Source organism: Rosa chinensis, chromosome 6 (genome assembly GCF_002994745.2).
Source record: "Rosa chinensis cultivar Old Blush chromosome 6, RchiOBHm-V2, whole genome shotgun sequence".
NCBI lineage: Eukaryota > Viridiplantae > Streptophyta > Magnoliopsida > Rosales > Rosaceae > Rosa > Rosa chinensis.
The window spans coordinates 50,027,725-50,050,390 of NC_037093.1; the positions used below are offsets into that span (position 1 = coordinate 50,027,725).

The 22,666-nt window shown below is 38.7% G+C and overlaps 2 protein-coding genes across 4 annotated transcripts; both read left to right on the forward strand.

Moving 5' to 3' along the window:
• Positions 1–7,444: 7,444 nt before the first annotated feature.
• On the forward strand, positions 7,445–14,067 carry LOC112172792 (bifunctional TH2 protein, mitochondrial). 3 transcript variants are annotated; one of them, XM_040508807.1, is made up of 7 exons: positions 7,445–7,704; positions 7,808–7,916; positions 8,430–8,720; positions 8,829–9,249; positions 9,342–9,608; positions 9,749–10,171; positions 13,938–14,067. In XM_040508807.1, exons 1-7 carry the CDS (start codon positions 7,532–7,534, stop codon positions 13,949–13,951), a joined length of 1,698 nt encoding a protein of 565 aa, XP_040364741.1. In that variant the 5' UTR covers positions 7,445–7,531; the 3' UTR covers positions 13,952–14,067. The 3 variants fall into 3 exon arrangements, with proteins under 3 accessions (XP_040364741.1, XP_024166044.2, XP_040364740.1); XM_024310276.2 differs by having other exon boundaries at positions 13,924–14,048; XM_040508806.1 differs by lacking the exon at positions 13,938–14,067 and adding an exon at positions 11,797–11,975.
• A 197-nt stretch (positions 14,068–14,264) lies between these two features.
• On the forward strand, positions 14,265–17,574 carry LOC112174861 (MDIS1-interacting receptor like kinase 1). Its single transcript, XM_024312691.2, has 2 exons — positions 14,265–16,917; positions 17,047–17,574. The coding sequence occupies exons 1-2, from the start codon at positions 14,289–14,291 to the stop codon at positions 17,454–17,456; spliced, it is 3,039 nt and encodes a 1,012-aa protein (XP_024168459.1). The 5' UTR covers positions 14,265–14,288; the 3' UTR covers positions 17,457–17,574.
• The last annotated feature ends 5,092 nt before the right edge of the window (positions 17,575–22,666 follow it).

Sequence of the window (22,666 nt, forward strand, 5' to 3'; positions counted from 1 at the left end):
TTAGGGGTCATAGGGTTGACTTTTATTTGTTGGGTTCTCCGAAAACTTTCTTCACGAAAGTCGTAGAATGTGTCGATATGAGTTCGTAGATATGTGGAACGCAAAAATCGGAGTTCGTATGTGGAAGTTATGGCTATTGGAAATTTCATATTTTTTTGGAAATCACTATAAATAGAAATTTCCGTTTCCGTTTTTGGAAATTTACTATTTTCAATTTTGGAAACTTCCATTTTCGGAAATTCAGAAAGCTCTCTTCTCTCCCCTAAACTCCGACCGACCCGACCCGTATCCGAGTTTTCAACCCGGCCGGCGTTCCTTTTTCCGGCAACATCTAACAACGAGACCAACCTAGACAGCTTCGACTCCTCCATGAGCTCTTCCCTAGAGGCGATACACCCACGGCAGCGCAGCAAGGAGGCGAAAACGAGAGCAGTTGGACCCGATCGGTTCTCCTATCTCCGACGACGGCAGGGCTTCAAACCAACCTTGTTGAGCTCGCAGCAGCCTTCTCTGTCGATCCTTGGTGGTGGTTTTGATCAATTTTCAGTGTGAAGTTGCAACTTGAGGTGAACAGTAATTTCTAGCTTATGGCGGCGATCTAGACTGAGTTGGCTTGAACTCCAGGTATTAAAGTTACTCTACATACTTGGTATTCTTGACAATTTGGACGGTTGGATTGTTGTGGTTTTGAGTTTGGCCGGCGGCGATGTGTCATCACCTGTGGCGGCATTTGGCAGCTATTTCCTGTCATGTCAGGGACAATTTTTGGTTTTATTTATTATCTACTCGTCGATACGAGTATTTTGATATATAATACGTAATTTTTGGAGATCATATGAATTTGTTAGATTTTTACTTTTTTTGATTGTGTCGGTCATCTATCCATGAGGATCCGGCCTTTCGATCAACTTGTAGTTTTGTCATATCGATCATAGCAGTATTCCGGAGACATTGGGTGGTCTCGGATGAGGTTTCGTCTCGATTGTCATTACTTTCGAGTTGTAGTTCAATATGGAGATTCAAACTTTAACTTCTTTGTGATTCGTGTACTGAATAGAGGCTCTACTTTCCTTAGATGCTTGACAGAGCGCATTCTGTAAGATATTTAGTGAAGTGAAGACGCAATGGGAATTTCGAGGTGAATACGTAATCTCACAATGTTCATTTATGAACAGGTTTACCTTATCGTTTTGGGAGTTATTATTTAACTGTAAACTATAGTTGGTATTAGTAGCATTCCTAAGTGAATGACCACGTATATATATATATTTACGTGAAATATATATGTGTTGATGGATTTGTTATGATGAAATCAATATTTGTAATAGGGTTCATATTATTGTTTTTGAGGTTGACTTTTCCGAAAACAATATATTGTGAAAAGTGTGGATTTCTATTGTTTTGAAAAGTGTTGAGAATTGTTGAACATTTTTAGATCAGGGGTGACTTGTTTAAATGTGGGTCTTTGTACCGGGAGTAATTGATAGGCATCAATTATGGAGAATCTTTTAGCTTAGATTTGGGTAACATTTTGGGTCTACTGCGACTTGCTTAATGTTTTTGTCTTTTACCAGGAGTAATTGATAGGGATCAATTACAGGGAATCTTTTATTATAGATTCGGGTAACATTTTGGGTCCAGTGCGACTCGCTTAATATTTTGGTATTATACCTGGGATCCAAATACCTGAGGGTTAAGGATCGGGGATCACAAATTGTGATCGAGGGTCACGAATGTGACCATGGCATGTTATCTGGAATCACTTCTTGGTCGGGTTAGTGGTTACGATCAGTTAGAGCTCTAGTCTGTCTGCCAGGATTTTAATTGTATCTTATAGGGGTAATAGTTGAGATTACTTGGAACTCATAAGTACGGGTTTGAAAGAGAGTTTCGGGAGTATTCTTTCTGTTATTGTCCATAGGGGACTTTGGGTTTCATATTCATTTTTTTGTGTGATCAAATGGTATGATTTTTGTCACGGAGTGACATATGCATCTCCTTCGGGAAAAGGAATCAATGCGTGGGTCGTTTCTCATTCATTTGAATGGGTGGTTTCTTGTGGTTGGTGTGAGTTGCTTAATGGTTGGTGTGAGTCACTCATACAAGCTTTCATAAGCTTATCAGGTTTGTTGTGTGGCAACCCGGTGCACTATTCGATGGTGTAGGGTTAATCATGTAGGTCAGGATAATCGTGGTTGAAGCTGAGGTAGCTTGTTTGCAGGTTTACAGTAGGAAGTCAATTTTGTGACTTTACCGTTGATAAGACTTCCGTTATGTAGTAGCTCTAAAGAGCATTTACTTATTATTTTGTTATGACAATTTAATTCGTAAACTTGTGTAATATATGACTCTAAGGAGCAAGTATCTATTGACTTTGTGGATTCAGGGCATCAGTATGTACTTGGTTTAAAAGGAAAAAGTTTTCCAGGTATTTTGTATTGATTGATGAACTATCACACGACCCAGACCTACATATTGTTTGGTCCCAACTTTTGTGGCCTAAGTGTTAATTTTCAGCCCAGACCCTGCTCATGGGCTGATAAAGTTCAGGCCAATAAAGCATGCGGCCTGCCTTGTATTTTTTTTATATTAAAATAAACAACTCATATACAATAACTAGTCTATTGTGAGTCGAACTCACGACTTCTTACTTACAAAATGAAAACTTATGTCACTAGACCAAATGACTCGCCTTGTATTTGACTAGTGATTTGTGAAATAATATTGACTTCTATTAAAATTGATATGATTAAGTTGACAATCGAACTCAATTTTTTTAAAAAAATTTTAACCTTTTCAAATCCACCCATTAAATAAAAAATTAGTTATAATCAGTGTTCTAAAAGAGGCCGCCTAGGCACTGGGCGGCAGCAGACCGAGGTGAGTAAGGGTTGATCAGTGGACTTAGGCGGGGAATTAGGCGGCTGCCTAGGCGGTCTGGGCGTCCGACTGGGCTGCCTGGGCGTCCGTCTGGGTGGTCTTGCCGATTAGGCGGTTTTCTTTTTGTGAGACATAAACTCCAAAACAACTATATTTTCTCCCCAAACCATTCAATCCCCAAAACTGCAAATAGACCGTATTCGCTCTCCCCACCGCGCCTCTGCTCCACGTCTCCACTAGAGCTCCCCCCGAGCCACCGCAGCTTCCTCCCAAATCAAGATCTTGAATCTGAGAAGTGAGAACTGAAACCTTGTTTTTGTAGAGTTATTCATGAGGTGATTGAACAATGAAAAAGAAGAAAAATTGATGAAGAAAAATATGAGAGACAGTGGAGGGTGGTGGACTGGTGGCTGTTGGTTTTGCGCAAGAGAGGAAGAAAATTTCAAGAGAGAGAGAGAGAACGGCGGGGCTGCTATTTGTCGAGAGAGAGAGAGAAGATAGATGGGCAAGTGGGGCGTGTCTTCCACTTTTCCACGTTTCCTATATTAAATTATTAATTATATAAATATTCAATCAATTAAAGAAGAATGAAGATAGAGAGGGAGAGGGGAGGAGAGTAGGAGAAACAGAGATGATTTTTTTTTTTGTCTTTCACGGTACCCTTTTTGAAGTCCACTTCCCTATGTCCCTCCTTTTAATTCATTGGTTATTAAGTTTGTGGGCAACGGAATGTTGAAATAAAATATAGTTTTATAGAATATCTTATAATTATTTTTATAAGTTATAAAGTCTTCATATATTCATTTAAAAGTTTTATATATATACTCTTATATATATTTTTATATGATATAAAAATTAAAAAGTATAAAACCGCCTAGGCGCCTGGGCGCTCCTCCCCAGCCAACCGCCGGACTAGCGCCTAGCGATTTTTCGAACCTTGGTTATAATAATATAAATCGATTGACAAAATAAATCAAATCTAAAGTTACAACTTGTAGTTCAAATGAAATTATGATACATTTAACATAGTTATTTAATATGCTCTAAATAATTATTTTATATCAAAAAAAAAAAATTGTACTTTTCATAGACAGGACTGATTCGGCCCTAAACTTTACTAAAATAAGTAAGGCCTGGGCCAGCCCATACCGTAGCCTACGTAAATTGGGTTGAGGTAAGCCCGCCCATTAGTTTGGGCAGGTCCAGCCCATAGCCCAAAATTGGGGCTGGGCTTGGTCATGTCGACCGGACCTGGCTTGATTTTAGAGGCCTAATGAGAATAAATAGTCCAAAACAACGACACAAAAAAATATTAGGTATTCTCAAATGAGCATGATTTACAGCAATAACATATCATCAAATTTCAATTTGCACCATTCAATAGTACCATTCACTATTTTTTAAGAAATTTAGGCTTGGCTAACATTAGAAGTAATTGATAGACAATACCTTGAAATTTTAACTTTGAAATGAAATTAGATGTAATAATATACTATCTAATGAGAGTATGTCATACCCAAATATGCGGTCGGCTACTCGGCTTTCCACTTGTTTCCCCTGAATATAAAAGATAAGTGTCTTTAAATTTTAACTTTGTTTGTTCCCTGTTTATGAGATCTTAATAGATCATAATCTTTTTAATGTGTCATATAGATCATAATTTTTGTTGCTAAGGATGACGGCGTAGCCTACACATAATCATTCTTTCCTACTAAATTACTAGTGTCATGATCGAATGAAAGGATTAGGGGTAATGATGCTAGTATTTTATATGGGATTGGATAATTTGTTCAAGATCATGATCTCAATTCCATGATGATTTGCCACTTGTCAAAAGTTGCTAATTCTAAGAAACAAATTGTTCAATCATGTACATAGCAATCATCCCAATTTTGTGTGTCGTCTACGGCTCTAGCTAGTTTCCACTCTTCACGGCAATCAATAATTTCTTTACAACTATTGATATAGGACAAGAAAACGATGAGATCCAACAGTAAAATAATTTGCGGAACATTTGTTATCTTTAGGACTATAGGCTTGTTTGATTCTCTTTGTTTTTCAACATATATCAATGAACTTTTCACGCACTGTGGATATGCATGTTTCTTCAAATTTAGGCACCGCACATATCAAACTTCTCGAACATCTTCAAGACACGAATACATGCAGTGACAACAATTGGGAAGTAGTTATTCAACGGGATAATTTCATCATCTTGAAGGGAAATATAACCAGAATACTTAAACTTTATCCTACAAAAGCAAGAAAAAAGGAATACATGAGATTTTTTTTTTTTTTTCATGAGAGAGGGCAAACTTGCATCCCCCAAATTATTAAAAAGAAGAAGAGAAAACAATTATTTAGAGAGGGAAAGACATGAAACATTTTCTTAAAAAGATTGCTGAATAGAACAACAAAACAGAACATCAAAGTAAAAACATTATACTAAAAATAAAAATCAGGAAGTCCCATAAAGGAATTTTTACAAAAAGAAACAACGGAATTCGGAGACCAGTTCCACCAAACCATAGACAACTTTTCCAAGTCAGAGATGAGTTAGTTTGTTGGTTGTGACTTGTGAAGTTGAAACCATCTCCATCTTTTCCAAACCGTGGGAAATTTAATGGAAAAGAACAATTCAATTTTCTCTTGTTATCAAGAATCATGAGACTATGGTCTTTCTCTCGAGAACTCAGTTTTCCTTTTTTGATTAGTCAAAGTCAGCCGGAGATAGCTTCTTAGCTAGGCATGATCTCCGCGTTCAAAAGTGTTTGATGGGATTGTTTTTTTTAGTTTAAAGAGGTAAAAGATGTCGAGTGAGTGAAAGACGCAGAAGGAGTTGAGGTTACGAGAAAATTTATCAAACGAATTGTCTCGAAAAATAAAATAAATTAAAGAGCTAAACAATTGAAAATGTTAGGAAAATGTGACTTAAATTAAAGCGTTTGAAATCTCACAACAGAAAGTGAAGAATCATAATACTTTTTATATAAAAACTTCATACTCGTTTTTACTTGGGTGGTGACTAATGTGAGACTCATTGGTCGCTTTAGCAATGAATTTGGCTCTCTATTGCTAATATGAATAAGATTCCACCACGGTGTTCATTTTCCTATGAAATCATAGATCGATCTTTGCCATCACGTTGGTTTTTAGTGTTCAAGAACTATTAACTGACTTTTTCGGGTCAGCACACTCGGCCATAAAATCCAGCGGGACCCGAACCGTTAACGACTTATATTGAATATTCATATCCCATAGATACATATATATATATATATATATATAGTGTAGCACAACTTAAAGGAAGAATTGGTCTGGCTCATATTATAAAGGTCCAAAATGAGTAATAGTTGTGTTCCACATTTCTGTGTTGTCACAAAGCCAGAGTTGAAAAGTTCGATGGGTTCTATTTGAAGTTCACAACCCATAATTTGCCGTAGCATTTAGTCATTTACGATATATGGTCCGGTATGTAACAGCGATGGTTCAATGAACCCCATTAAAGCACCAGTATGTTACAGATAATTCGTATTTGACTTGCTTTGCGTATAGATCACCACCAATTTCTTCTAGCTCTTTGATTACTACTGATCCACTTTTGTGTGAAAAACAAGATCGGTTCTTTGAACATGATTCTGACGACGCCTTTGGTCGAGTTACCATCTCTCTGTGTCTCTATTTATGATAAACCAAAATGTCAAGCCACCTATAATTAGGTACCACTCTAGAAAATCATATGATATCTAATTCCAAATCAAATTTTTTGTGGCGGTCATTAAAATCGTCACCGATAGAGTTTTTTTATTTTTTTTTATTTTTTTTAACATTAAAAAGGATTGGACCCTTGATCTAGCTGTTAGAATGTTCTCACTCTTTAATTATTTGGACTAACTCGAAAGACTAATATCACGTCAGATTAGTTGTGGAATCAATCATCATAAAAACGCTCTGAATAAATTTTATACATTAAGGATTTAAGGTCAAAACATTCGATTTCATTTCAAGAAAAAAAGAAAAGAAAAGAGGAAAGTATTGGTGTCAAATTTCATACGGTAAATGTGACTCGTGTCATTACAACCCCATTATAACTCTTCTCAATTGCTCGAAATCTACTACATATGCATTATTTATATATTATATTATTGTAGATTATAAAATTTTGAATAACACTTTGAGTCAAAACTTAGACCAACGATTTAAGTACACGCGTTAAAATTCAGTAAAATCTCAAAAAGAAAGAAACCTATAAATGATAGTACAAAAAGCATGAAAACAAACGCCTATTTTGCGGCAAGGAAAATAGCACAACCCTGTCAAACACTGCGAAAACAAAAAAACATGAAATTATTTAAAATTATAATAAATGACGTAAGCGATGAAACTGGAGAAGACGGGATTAGATGTTTGCCTAGCTGTTGACTAACGGCGGCTTAATGGAGAGTGGAGACTACGAGACCGAACCAAAACCCCTAAATATTTTCTCCCGCAATTTTGGACATTTCCGGACCCATCATGGACCCCTATAAATACCCCCAACCAAAAATTCACAACAATCCAATTCACCAAACTCTCTCTCCCTTTTTCTCCATCATACTCAGTCCAAATCAAAATTCAAAGAATCACAGAGAGAGAGAGAGAGAGAGAGAGCATGATGGACGAAGCAGGCCTCGCTCGTCGGCTCTGGATCAAGTTCAAAGACGACTCCGTCTTCGCTCTCTACACTCCCTTCTTCGTCGGCCTCGCCTCCGCCACTCTCGACTCTCACACCTTCCGCCATTTCGTCGCTCAGGACCTCCATTTCCTCAAAGCCTTTGCTCAAGCGTAAGCAGATTTTCGATCAAATTCGTTTGAACCTTTTCGTTTCTTGCTCTACTCGTCGATCACTGAATCTTTGATTTTCTGGTTTTTTTTTTTTTTTTTTCAGGTACGAATTGGCGGAGGATTGCGCCGACGACGACGATGACAAGGCCGGCATACGCGCTTTGAGGAAGCGCGTTCTCCAGAGGCTTCAATTGCACGATAAACTAATCCGAGTAATTAATCAATCTTTAATTGGAAATTCTTGTTGACTTGTGTTTGTTCGTTTGGCTAATGTGATGCAATGTATTCTAATTTACTGGTTATGTACTTGCTAAGCTAAGAATTTTGGACTAAGTTGAAGAATGTTGGACTATTGAATCCGTAATTAGTGGAGTTTTGGTGTTTATGTAATGTAATTATGCAGGAATAGTTGCAGGAATGATGACGTTTATCATTTTATATGTAATTATTGAGGTCACTGGTACTATTGGACTCATAGCCATCATATTCATTGCCATATTGGATAAGTAATTATGTTGTACTGTTGTTATCCGTTTGGTTTTTTTAACCGAAAGAAGAATGATGATCTTGAATTCTTGATCATTTATTCTAGAAGCAGGAATAGTATTTAGACATATGCCATTACTATTCACAAGAGTTTCACTTTGCTTGTTGTAATGTCCTGTTTCTTTTAGCTTCAATTTGTATTCTTGCTAGTTATATAGTTGGATGAACATGATGTGCAGGATTGGGGAATTGAAGTCCCAGATGAGGGTGTTTCTAATGATGCAGCAACCAAATACACAGATTTCTTGCTTGCAACAGCATCAGGGAAAGTTGAAGGAGGAAGAGTTCCGGGTAAAATTGCTACACCATTTGAAAAGACAAAACTTGCTGCTTATACACTTGCTGCTGTGGCTCCTTTTATGAGACTCTATGCGTATATTAGCAATAAGATTCAGGGTATTCTGGATCCTGATGATAATAGTCACATCTATAAAAGGTGGATAGACAGTTTCTCGTCTAAAGATTTTGAGGTATGGATGGATGTCTAATTATGAATGTGTATTATTTCTTCTTATAATTTTTTTTTTTTAAGTTTCTGTTCTGACATGAATATTTTTTATTCATTACTCTGGATTCAGGCAACAGCTCTACAAAATGAAGAGATGCTAGATAAACTTAGTGTCTCTTTGACTGGAGAGGAGCTTGAGATTCTAGAGAAGCTATATCATCAAGCTATGAAACTTGAAGTAGATTTCATCATTAATAGTGGACTGCCAATTCCTCATAAAGATGTAGTCCCTTTGTCTCGGGTGCATGACTTTACCGACTGCCATCTTACCATACTTTGCGACTTTGACTTGGCATGCACTACTTTCGATTCCTCTGCCATATTAGCAGAGATTGCCATCAGAACAGTACCAAAGGCTGAAACTTATGGATCTGAAACCCAACTTGTCCGGTTGTCTTCAGCAGACTTAAAGAGCACATGGGATATTCTTTCCACCCAATATACAGAAGAGTTTGAACAATGTGTAGAAACCATCTTGACCAGCGAGAAAGGTTTGTTCAGTAATTGATATTAGAAATGTATTTTGATTTATGTCTTCATAGGTAACATGGCATGAAAAGATTGTGTTCCTAAAATTTTGCAGTGGAAGGATTCCATTATGAAGATCTATGCAGTGCCCTTGAACAACTTGCGGAGTTTGAGAGACAGGCAAATGAAAGGGTGGTTCAGTCAGGAGTGCTAAAGGGTTTAAATCTAGATGATATAAAACGGGCTGGCCAGGCTCTTATTCTTCAGGATGGTTGTAGAAGCTTCTTTCAGAAGATTGTGAAATATGAAAACCTTAAAAGCGATGTTCATGTACTTTCATACTGCTGGTGTAGTGACCTCATTGTATCAGCTTTTTCTTCAGGTATCACTACCTGGAAGATGCATTTCTGCTTGCGCTTTTTTCATTTAAGAGCTATCATTTCATTGTTAATGCAATTTGGCCCTCTTAGGTTCAAATTTCAATCAAATATCATGAAATTCATTTTGGTTTCCATTGCGCAGGAGATCTAAATGCCTTGAGTGTACACTCAAACGAATTGGCTTATGATGAATCGGTTACCACTGGGGAAATTATTAAGAAATTGGAGTCTCCAATGGAAAAGCTTCAAGCTTTCACTGGCATCCTAAAGGGTCCCTGCAGGAGTAGTGAAGACGAGCACAAGCAATTGACAGTTTACATTGGAGGATCAGTTGGTGACTTTCTTTGCCTCCTTCAAGCAGATATTGGTATTGTAATCGGCTCAAGTTCATGCCTAAGGAGACTAGGTGATCATTTTGGCGTTTCTTTTGTCCCATTGTTCTCTGGTTTGGTGAAGAGGCAGAGACAACTTGCTGCCGATGAAGAAGGTTCCTCTCAATGGAAGCCACTGTCTGGCACTCTGTATACAGTCTCTAGCTGGGCCGAAATACATGCATTCATTTTAGGTACATAAGCACCTCCCCCTCTTAATCTTTTCTTATTGTTAAAACATACCCAAAGAGAAATTCGTCGTAGTAGCTAGACTATATGTAGACAGTTGGTGGCCAAGTTTTAATTTCAGTGCCACCGGCCATACATTTTTCGTTTCTCCTTAGTAACTGCCAGAGAAAAACCATAAAATCTCAGTAGCATCACATTGAGAGTCGGTGTAGAGAAATATCTCACTGGAAACTTTCTGACAGGAGAGAGAAAGAGAAGAAGAGTAGTAGTGTGAATTTGTTTGTCTATAAATTTTGTAAATCACAGATTCTCTATTCTTTTTACCCACCTCATTGCTTCTGATGATATATCTTCCAGAAGCGTTTTGGAAATTATTGGGTATACTCTGTGATTTTGTGGATCATATTATATACTGTTGCATTGATTCAACTTTGCTTTTTCCTCGAGAAAGTTTATGAAATACAGATGCATTACTTTTATCAAAATTATTTGAAAGAAGGAAGATGGTACCTCAAGTTTTTCTGGCATTTGATCATCAGATTGGGCTTCGGCTATGGATACTATATTGAGCTTCTTGTTGGACTGTTGTGGGTCTTTCTTAGGCGTAGACTGTGTCCAAATATATCAACCAAGAAAGATTAATTCTAAACATCATTAATATACTAGTTTATAAAGAGGAGAACTGGAGTATATTAGTTTTGTGCAAGGTTTAAAATTTGATTCGAATTTCCAGTGTTCATTGAAAGTTTGATAAACATCGATCAGTATTGGTAAATTAAAGTTTCGAAGATATTTTCGATTTCGGTTATATATTAATAAGGATGATATTGAAAAATTTTGTCGAAATTTAGATAATGAGAAGAAATTTGAACCCTTGCTTTTGGTATATATCTCATTAACCAAAAAACTAAAAATCTTAAGAAAGGTGCAACCATCTGGCGGTTTCACCGTCATTCGATTGGTTCGATACTCGCCAAATCAAAGCAATGATTCTCAACCTTAAGAACAAGGCAATGATTGTGAACCCATCAACTGAAGCATCAAAATACTGTTTTCCCTTAATCCAGAACCAGGAGGAGGAAAACATTGGTTTAGACATATAGTGTCAGAGAGAGACCCAAAGGCCATGAACTGGCATATAGTAGGTCTAGCTTAGTGCTAAGCACTAGGATTTCAATCTTGATTAGTGTACCTAATCAAATCAAAAATGGGTCCCAGAAATCCATGGGACCCCAACTCAGGCATGTGCCACACGTGTAGCAGACACCAGCACCAGTGATCTTTACCATCATGAAAGGTTGGCTTTGGTGTGCATCAGCATAAAGCCATGTGAAAGCACGTAAGCACCCATAACCCTTCTTCTTCTTCCTTCCCAAATCTAGGGTTCAATTTACAGATCCAATTCAATTAAGTCACACCCCTAAAATCCCTTAATCCTCAGCATTTAGCCAAGTCTTTGTTCTTCGTCTTCTTCTCTCTCCAATAATAGGGTGGAGGCACTTCCCAGGGAAGCTGCTTTTTCACATGGCCTCCCTCCCCATCTGGTTCTAAATTTAGCAGAATAGTACAGTCATTGTTATAAACTATAGTGCCACTATGTGACATTATCAATTATTTTACATTGGACCAGGTCTACATGTGCATGTGAAACTAGGCAGATTATGAACAAAGGGAGCAAGGGGGGAAAGGAAAAACAAAGACTTTAATCTGATGCAGAAATGGTAGTTGGCGGCCTGACCTCTGCGAGATCATCATTCATAATGTGCACATCACCTTCTTTCATTTCCTCCTCCTCCTTGAATCTGATCCTCCCCTTTTGTACTGTGTTTTCTCTTTTCAGTTCAATCACTTGGGGGCACCACATTTTCTCCCATTAAAGTCGCATCATATTTGTCCACATATTTTCCTTCTTTCTTAAGCAAGAATGCACGCACAGAAAAACAAAAATCATTTTGCCTGGTCATGAAACATGTTTTAGGGCCATGTTTACTGCAGATTCCTTCTTTTAAGACGTCTCATTGTAGTCTAAAGAAAAAAAAATCATATCAAGAATTATCTAGTCGATGAATTAATTATCATTATTTTTATTTCAGTTTCATACAAATGAATTTTTTGTAGATATTATATAGACTAATAACCGAACATATCTTGATATGATTGATTTTTTGTTAAAATTGATTTTTTTTGTTAGAAGTTAAAACTACGTACAAAAAGCGAAGATGAATGCTTTTGATTTTTTGAATTACCCTCCACTTGATATTCAAATATAAGGGTATATTTAGACTTTAGTCCTTGGAAAAAATAGGGGACACTAACACGGACATAGGAAACCTACCCTGCAAATTAACATATAGGCATGGCCCCCGTCAAATGTATGTTTTTAAAATTGGATCAGAGTTTTTTGTCTTTGTTTTAATCTTTTGGTTCACCCTGTAACATGCTAAGATTCCCTCATATCAATCATGAGGAATAATTGACATGTTCATCGAATTATCGAGTATAATTAACCATATAACTTGGTAGATAATGGGTATGAACTGGCGGTGCTTTTATATTGTTTCATCCACAAACTGGAAAAACGAAACTTCAAAAAGTACTCTGCAGTATATAAAATTTAGAAACTTAACAAACTAGCTAGTAGCTAGTAACAACCATCATTTGGGTTTGATATATGTTACCGTATACACACGTTTTGTACTTCTTCTTTTAATTGATTCAATCATGAAACCCAAATCTTTGTCATACTTAGAAGTTACCCTTTACAAGTAGAGAAACCTAGGATCATGGGAAGTTGGGAACCCATATCATTCAAGCATGTTGGTTATAGTTCCATATCTTTGTGTGAGGCTTAAGATATAGTGGCTTTTAAGAAAAACCTGTACAATTAATGTTCTTGGTGTTTTGAACATAAAAGATGTGGAACATTTCCTTTTCTTATATAAAACGATTGATGAAAAAACTAACGGTATTTGAAAATTAAGAGACTTGATCAAATATTCCGAACGTCAATAATAAATACAAAACTCTCGACATTTGATATGCATTCAAGTAAAATGATATGTATAATAAATATACAATTTGGAGGTTCTCAACTTTGCAAGTGGCCTGGTGGTTCTTGCCTAGTTGGGTGTGCTCCCCAACCTAGGTTCGAACCCCAAAGCTGTCAAAGCGGCCAGGCACTGTGCTGCAATGCACAGTTGGAGCATTTCACATACGCCGAAGGGGTTTATCTTGGGCCTGGGAAGCCTTTGGGTTCCCCTTGACAAAGTCCAAAACAATTGCCTATATCAAAGTCCAAAAAAAAAAAAACTTTGAAAGTCCAAAACAATTGCCTCATTTTGCTATGTGAAGATATATGAAATGTCTAAAGAAAGCATGAGTATTCAAATTTTTTTTTTTGAAAGGCGAGTATTCAAAATTTTAGATACCTGAAATGGGAAATAAAACCCTCCACATGAAATAATATCCAGAACTGACTTGGAGGTCTTAAATTTTGAGCGTCCAAGATGAATGCATCATAATCAGGAGACGAAAACAGAAGGATTGATTAAATAGGGTTCTGGTCAATTGACTCTTTTGCTTTGAATTGGGAATATGTGATCCATTTTTCATTGGGATCGACACTTGCCCAAATCCCAAGACCAGTTATAAACATAGGGTTACAGAAAAAATAGTATTAATAGTGAAGGAGAGAATTACCTGAAATTTACCTTTTTTTTTTTTTTTTTTGTGATTATGATGACCGACTACTCTAAAGTTGACTATATACAGGATATAAAAGATGACAGAGAAGAAGAAAGAAGCACTGCATGAGAGAGCCTAGACCACATTCTCTCCCATGTTTGGTGTCGGAGAAACTTCCAATGAGTCCAAAACCCTCACAGCTGTTCCTGCATTGGCCAAGATCTCACGAGCTAGCTCATCAACCAATTATTAGCAACTAATCAGTCACCCCAAAACCCAAAATTCAACCAATTATTTATATACCAACACATAATCTTCATCCAATCTTCTTTCCACTACTTCAGTTTCACTCTCTCTGTCTAACTCTAGCAGTTTCAGATTCTGAAAATGGTGGAAAATCAGACAGAGTAGCTCAGTAGCCAATTAGAAGAACCCAATATGAAGATTTTGCTCATCTTCTTCTTCTTTCACTGTTCCATTGGTTTTGCTTCTTATGGTTCTGCTGCTGTGGCTAACAATGATGAAGCATCTGCCTTGCTTTCACTAAAAGCAGGTCTGATTGATCCTTTGGAGAGTCTTAAGGATTGGAAAGTCCAATCTGATCACTGTAACTGGACTGGTGTATGGTGCAATAGTCAGGGTCACGTCGAGAAGCTTGATCTCTCCCACATGAATCTCAGTGGTTCAGTCTCAGGTGACATCCAATGGCTCAAAAGTCTCACTAGTCTCAACTTGTGCTGCAGTGCATTCTCTTCATCATTGCCGAAATCCATGTCGAATCTCACAGCACTGAAGAGCCTTGATGTCAGCCAGAATTCCTTTGTTGGTGATTTTCCAGTGGGACTTGGAAGGGCGGATGGCTTGTCATATCTGAATGCTTCCAGCAACAACTTCTCGGGTTTTCTGCCCGAGGATCTTGGCAATGCCACAATGCTCGAGACCCTGGATCTTCGAGGGAGCTTCTTTGAAGGGGAGATTCCGAAGTCCTTCAGGAAGTTGCAGAAGCTGAAGTTTCTTGGCCTCTCTGGGAATAACCTCACAGGTCAAATCCCATCAGAGCTTGGGAAACTTTTGTCATTGGAGAGCATCATTCTTGGGTACAATGAGTTTCAAGGTGGGATTCCATTGGAATTTGGAAATCTCACCAACTTGAAGTATCTTGATTTGGCAGTCGGCAATCTTAGTGGTGAGATTCCAGCTGAGTTGGGGAAGCTGAAGCTACTAGAGACAGTGTTCTTGTACAAGAACAACTTTGAAGGTAGAATCCCACCTCAAATCAGCACCATTCCTTCGTTGCAGTTTCTTGACCTATCCGATAACAAGTTATCGGGTGAAATCCCATCAGAGATAGGTGAGCTGGAGAACTTGCAGCTACTGAATCTCATGTGCAATAAGTTGTCCGGTTCAGTACCATTGGGACTTGGAAACTTGACTCAGTTAGTGGTTCTTGAGCTGTGGAACAATTCTTTATCAGGCTCTTTACCAAGTGATCTTGGTAAAAATGCTCCATTGGTGTGGTTGGATATATCATCCAACTCATTCTCCGGTGAGATTCCAGCGACATTGTGCAATAAAGGCAATCTCACCAAGCTCATCCTCTTCAACAATGCCTTCACAGGTCTAATTCCAGTTGGCTTATCAACCTGTGTTTCACTTGTTCGTGTCCGAATGCAGAACAATCTTCTTTCAGGGACAATCCCAGTTGGTCTTGGCAAGCTTGGGAGGCTTCAAAGGTTAGAATTGGCTAATAACAATCTCACTGGTGCAATCCCAGATGACATTTCTTCTTCTACTTCAATTTCTTTCATTGATCTCTCTCGAAACCACCTCCATTCTTCTGTTCCTTCAACAATTCTCTCTGCTCCAAGTTTGCAAACCTTCATGGCCTCGAATAATTTCTTAGTAGGAGAGATTCCAGACCAGTTCCAGGACTGTCCTTCACTTTCTGTGCTTGATCTCTCATCAAACAGTTTCTCTGGAACCATTCCAGCAAGCATTGCTTCATGTGAGAGATTGGTGAATTTGAATCTTGCCAACAACCAATTAACTGGTGAAATCCCCAAGTCAATTGCCATGATGCCCACATTGTCCATTTTGGACTTGTCCAACAACTCTCTCACTGGTGGAATACCAGAAAATTTTGGAATCTCTCCAGCCTTGGAAACTCTCAATGTCTCATACAACAAGCTAGAAGGTGCTGTCCCAGCAAATGGTGTGCTTAGAACAATAAACCCAAGTGATCTTGTAGGCAATGCTGGTCTCTGCGGTGGTGTCCTCCCTCCTTGTGCCCGAAATCCAGCATTGGAATCGAGGCATAGGAGCTTGCACACTAAGAATATTATTGCAGGATGGGTGATTGGCATTTCATCAGCTTTAGCAGTTGGAATTGCACTTCTTGGTGCAAGGTCTCTATACAAGAGGTGGTATTCGAATGGAAGTTGCTTCGAAGATAGATTCGATGTGGGAAATGGAGAATGGCCATGGAGATTAATGGCATTCCAGAGGCTTGGTTTCACAAGTGCTGACATTTTGGCTTGTGTGAAGGAATCAAATGTGATTGGAATGGGAGCTACTGGCGTTGTCTATAAGGCTGAGATAACAAGATCAAACACAGTTGTTGCAGTTAAGAAGTTGTGGAGACCAGCAACAGATGTTGAAACTGGAAGCAGTGGTGATCTAGTGGGGGAAGTGAATCTCTTGGGGAAGCTAAGGCATCGAAACATTGTTCGGTTACTAGGATTTCTGAACAATGATACCAATTTGATGATTATATATGAGTTTATCAACAATGGCAGCCTTGGAGAAGCCCTTCATGGCAAGCAAGCTGCGAGGTTGCTTGTAGATTGGGTTACAAGGTATAACATAGCAGTCGGAGTTGCGCAAGGTCTTGCTTATCTCCACCATGATTGTCACCCACCAGTCATTCACAGAGACATCAAGTCCAATAACATACTACTCGATGCAAACCTTGAGGCTAGGATTGCAGATTTCGGGTTGGCAAGGATGATGGTCCGAAAAAATGAGACAGTTTCCATGGTGGCTGGTTCATACGGCTACATTGCCCCTGGTGAGTTTCACATCTTAATCTTGTGTTTTGTTTCCTTGTCAAACTATTAATTGAATCGTGAATAATTCGTTATATAAAGTTTCTGTAACTTTTTCCCTCACTAACATTGTAATTTTGTGACTTGATCAGAATATGGATACACATTGAAGGTTGATGAGAAGATTGACATCTACAGCTATGGTGTGGTTCTATTGGAGCTTCTAACAGGAAAGAGGCCATTAGACCCTGAGTTTGGAGAGTCGGTAGACATCGTGGAATGGATTCGAAGGAAGATTAGGGACAACAAATGTTTAGAAGAAGTATTAGACCCCAGTGTAGGAAATTGCAAGCATGTTCAAGAAGAGATGCTCTTAGTCCTTAGAATAGCACTTGTTTGCACTACCAAGCTTCCCAAGGACAGACCCTCCATGAGAGATGTCATAACCATGCTTGGAGAGGCTAAGCCTCGACGGAAAAGCAGTAGCATCAACAATGATGCATATGCAACTAACAAAGACCAGCCAGTCTTTAGTACCTCACCTGTAAATGGTCTTCTATAGGGACAGAATTATGAGTTCCCTATTTGGTCATCATTATTTTGATTTTTCAAGTTGTATGTAAGATTAAGATTGTATTTTTGTTAATGTTTGTAATCAGTGGTTCGTATTTGTGTATGAAGATGAGGATTGTAACCAGAGAATATTGTACCCATTACCAGAATAACAACAACGTTCAACATAAGCCTTGAGCTTAATTTTCCCTAAACTTGCTTACAATTTATAAGGGGAACCCATCAAATATATTCCTTCTTACAAACACAAATATAACAGGATCCTAACTAATAGAGACAAAACTTGAAGCAACATCAGATGGGATACTTTGATCTTCAGTTACAACTCTAGTCCTCTTCCCATAAACAATCTTCCCTTGAGCACTCTGATTCGCCTTGAGAGGATTCTCACTCATATTCTCCTTGAGGAGATTTCTCCTCACCCAGATTCCCCTTGAGGAGACTACTCCTCACCCATCGCCTTGAGGGGATCTATTAGAACATTTCCTGACTACAACTCATTTTAAAAATTTTACACCCCACAAAAACTCCATTATATATGTTTCTGTATGAATAACTGAGTTATTATTATTTTTTCTCTAGTTGTTAAAGTAAAATGACAATTGGAATTGGTCTACTCATTTCATTTCATAACCCCTTTATATAGGAAGATAATTACAATGGAAAGAACAATTACAATGATGACATTAACTACTGATTGGTCCGTAATCCATGCTGATTGATGGTAATTGCTAATTGCTTGATTTCCTCTCCGTCAATCACTTTGACGAAGGCACATAATGTGTTTTTCCTTTAACACTCCCTCTTGTGCCAAGTCAAAGATGAAATGGTGCATGAGTTGTTGCCTCACTAAAAACCTTGCCAAGTAACAATAAAAACCCTGTGGGACAAAAAATACACCTTGGTCGAAGGAAAAGAGCACAACGCACCTTTTACATTTGAGTATGACATGTGTGTGTTAGACTCCCCCTGACGTCTACACCTCCCCCTGATACTTACATTAATCAAGGGAGCTTGGAAAGTCTTCGCATTCCTATGCTTTTCACATGTTTCTCAAATGTGTCCTTAGGCAGTGATTTGGTGAACAAATCTGCCACATTCTCCTCAGACCTTACTTGATTCACTTGAATCTTGAGGAGGACCTGTTGTTGCTGATTGTAGAAAAACTTTGGCGATATGTGTTTTGTATTATCACCCTTGATATATCCTCGCTTCATCTGTTCGATGCAAGCTGCATTATCTTCATAAATGCAAGTAGGCTCTTCAGTGGTAGAACTCAAACCACTGGTCCCTCGAATATGTGTGATGATAGCTCTTAACCATACACACTCATGAACCGCCCCATGTGGAGCAATGATCTCTAAGTGGTTCGAGGAGGTAGCCACAAGAGTTTGCTTGGTTGATCTCCAAGATATCTCCGTGTTCCCAATGGTAAATACATAACCAGTTTGGGAACGATCTTTATGTGGGTCAGAAAGGTACCCAGTATCAGCAAAACCAACCAAAACGTTATTTGGCGTTTCGGTGTAGTGAGTGGCGCTTTCGCCATCAACATTTCCTTTAGGGATTGCAGTTCCATCTGCGGTCCCTCTTGTCTCTCTGTAGGGAAAGAACAGTCCCAAGTCAATGGTTTCTTTTAGGTATCGGAAAAAGTTCTTGATACCATTCCAGTGACTCTGCGTTGGCGTTGAGCTAAATCTAGCTAACAAGTTCACTGAGAATGCAATGTCTGGTCAAGTACATTGGGCTAAGTACAACAATGCGCCTATTGCACTTAGATAGGAAATTTCAGCTCCCAACACCTCTTCGTCATCTTCCTTTGGACGAAATGGATCTTTCCTTGCATCCAAACTTTGACCGATCAAGGGAGTGCTAGCAGGATGCGCTTTGTCCATGTTATATCGCCTGACTTTTGGACATATGCAGACTGGTGGATTAGTATTCCATAAACTCGGTGTTCTAGTTCAAGGTCTAGACAGAATCGAGTTTTCCCAAGATCTTTCATCTCAAATTCAGATTTCAAGTAGCTTGCGGTTTCTCTTATTTCATCAAGAGTACCTATTATGTTCATCTCATCGACATATACAGCTACAATTGCAAATCCGGAACTTGTTTTCTTTATGAATACGCAGGGGTATACTTCATCGTTCTTATATCCCTTCCCAATCAAGTAGTCACTTAGACGGGTATACCACATCCGCCCGGATTGTTTCATTCCGTAAAGTGAGCGTTTCAACTTAATTGCAAACGCACTCCGTGGTTTAGAGTCACTTGACTTGGGTAATGTAAGTCCATCAGGCACTTTCATATATATCTAGATCCCCATAGAGATCTGTAGTAACCACATCCATAAGCTGCATTTCCAGTCCTTCGGAAATTACTAAGCTAACTAAGTAGCGGAACGTTATAACGTCCATTACGGGAGAGTATGTCTCCTCGTAGTCAATTCCAGGGCGTTGTGAGAAACCTTGCGCCACAAGGCGAGCCTTGTACCTCAGGACTTCATTCTTCTCATTATGCTTTTTGACAAAGACCCATTTATGTCCTACAGGCTTTACACTTGGTGGGGTTAGCACTACCGGACCAAATACCTGTCTCTTTGTCAGAGAATCTAATTCTGCCTGGATTGTTTCTTTCCATTTAGGCCAATCTGCTCTTTGTTGACATTTTGCAACAGAGCGTGGTTCGATATCATTGTGCTCTATGATTCCTTGAGCAACAGTATATATCATCAATGTGTATGGAAGATCTTTCTATCAACTCATACGCACTCTCATAATCCTTTGAGATTTATTCGTTCTCTGGAATCATTTTAAACATCGGAGCGTCCTCCAGTATTGATTCATGGACATAACTATAATCAGAGACAATCTCATGAGAGTGATTCTATACATTGATGATTGGTTTGTGCCTTACTCGCCCTCTTCTTCCTTGGGTGAGTGTCAATCGAACCAAGTGGCCTCCTCCTCTTCCTTGGGGAGCCAAGACCTCAACCACACCTCCACTAAGTGTGGTTGTAGTGCCTCTATCTGCGGCACCGTGCCCCTTTGTTGGGGACTTCTAACCTTGCAGGCACATTTGCAGCTGGTATATGTGATCTCGTCACTTTTGGAATATCAGTAAACGCATCAGGCATCGAATCTGCTACGTTCTGAAGATCGATTATTTTTTTCACTTCACTTTCACTTTGTGAAGTGTGGGGATCAAAAGGAGACAAAGTGGGGACAAACCACGACAATTTCTGCCGTTCCCTTGGAAAATCCTTTTTCCTATCTCCGCCTAACGACGGGAAGACTGTTTCATCAAAGTGACAATCCGCAAATCTAGCGGTAAAAAGATCGCCTGTCAAGGGTTCCAAATAGCGGATAATTGTTGGGGATCCGTATCCAACATAAATACTTAATCGTCTCTGAGGACCCATTTTGGTGCGCTGTGGGGGCGCAATAGGCACATATACTGCGCAACCAAATATGCGTAAGTGTGAAATGTCAGGCTCATATCCAGTTACCAACTGGTACGCATGAAATGGTTGGCTAGCAGTGGGTCTGAAACGAATAAGTAAAGCTGTGTGCAATATTGCATAATCCCAGGCAGATATAGGCAGGTTGGTGCACATAACCAATGCCCTAGCCACCATCTGTAGCCTTTCGATGGTGGCTTCTGCGAGACCATTTTGTGTATGCACATGGTGTACATAATGCTCTACGTCAATCCCAATAGACATGCAATATGCATCAAATGCTTTTGATGTAAACTCTCCAGCATTATCAATCCTTATAGACTTGATAGGGTGATCAGGAAGGTGAGCCCTTAAACGTATAATCTGTGCTAGGAGTTTTGCAGCATTTCTTGTGGACAATAAAATGACATGTGACCAGTGTGTCGAAATATCCACCAGAACCATAAAGTACTTAAAATGGTCCGCATTCTGGATGGATAGGTCCACAAATATCTCCTTGTATCCTTTGTAAGAATGAAATGTTTTATTTTATATCTTTAGCATAGGAAGGTCTCGATCCTGTTTTTGCTAAAGAGCAGGCTTTGCAAAACGAGTGATGTGCCTTTGAAATAGTCATTGAGGCATAATGGGAGGGAGGTAGTGCTTCTGGTACTTCAGAAGGCAATGACTGCATTTGAGCAGTACTAGAACCGACACCTTGCAGTGTGACGGATTTTTGTCCCATTTTATTTTTCACTCGAAAGAAGGGATGTCCATATGAGTTCGTTAAAATACGGATCATCATGTCACGACCGGGGTACCCTAGGCAGTCATGCCAAAACATGTATGAGTCAGTGTCCCATATTTCATTGTTGGTGACAGCATAGGATTCAATGATCCGAATCGTAGTGAGGTACAGTCCACTAGATTGACTCATAAGTTTCTCTAAAATGTGTTTCCTTCCACATTCATTAGAGGTAATATAAAAGTATTCAGTTCCATTCTCACAATTTTTGTTTTTACATGATAACCGTTGGAACGAATATCTTTGAAACTTTAATAAGGTTCGATTAGTTCTTGGTGCATACAGAGTATATCTCATATTCTTTAGAGTATTTGTATTTAGGTAGAATGATAATCTTTTCATTCTAATAATTTTTCCTCTAGATGTATTGCTTTACATCTTTATAGTGCAATTTCGAACCATGTAAATATGTGTAGTAAATAAATTTGAATAAATTCAGTGCTTCAGAATAAAATTCAAAATTTATTAATAAGCCAACGATAATCAAATCAAGGTCTTTGTTCAGAAATCTAATTCATCAAACCATTCTTTCAGACCAAATAATAGTCTAATTAAAAATGAGGCATTATGCCTTCACATCTGTCTTTGGAAAATAAATAGATAAAGCAGGTCAGTCAAAATCTAGTGTATCCATTGACTGAGCAAGTTCCTTGTTGCCATTGAGGTCTGCAATTGTGAGGTTGACATCTGGGTCATGGCCTCCTTCTTCCATATAGTGAGTTTCTTGTTCTTTAGACTCCCTATATCTCTTGTAAGTGGCTGCAACTATGTTGCTTGCTTGGCAGTTCTTGTACCAATGTCTAATGACTCCACACCTATAGCATGGTTCATTGCCAACTCTATCCTGTTTGACTGAAGGGTTCTTAGGTGCCTTTTGCACCTTGTTTCCATCACCTCCATGTCCTTTTCCACGTGGTGCATTGTTGCCACGTGGGTAGGGATCAACACGTCCAAA

Excerpts from the sequence above, each read along its gene's own strand:
- LOC112172792 (XM_024310276.2), top strand. The coding sequence starts at position 7,532 with ATGATGGACGAAGCAGGCCTCGCTCGTCGGCTCTGGATCAAGTTCAAA. Across the intron at positions 9,250-9,341 it reads CATCTTGACCAGCGAGAAAG|TGGAAGGATTCCATTATGAA; the intron begins GTTTGTTCAGTA and ends AAAATTTTGCAG. Across the intron at positions 9,609-9,748 it reads TGTATCAGCTTTTTCTTCAG|GAGATCTAAATGCCTTGAGT; the intron begins GTATCACTACCT and ends TCCATTGCGCAG.
- LOC112174861 (XM_024312691.2), top strand. The coding sequence starts at position 14,289 with ATGAAGATTTTGCTCATCTTCTTCTTCTTTCACTGTTCCATTGGTTTT. Across the intron at positions 16,918-17,046 it reads ATACGGCTACATTGCCCCTG|AATATGGATACACATTGAAG; the intron begins GTGAGTTTCACA and ends TGACTTGATCAG.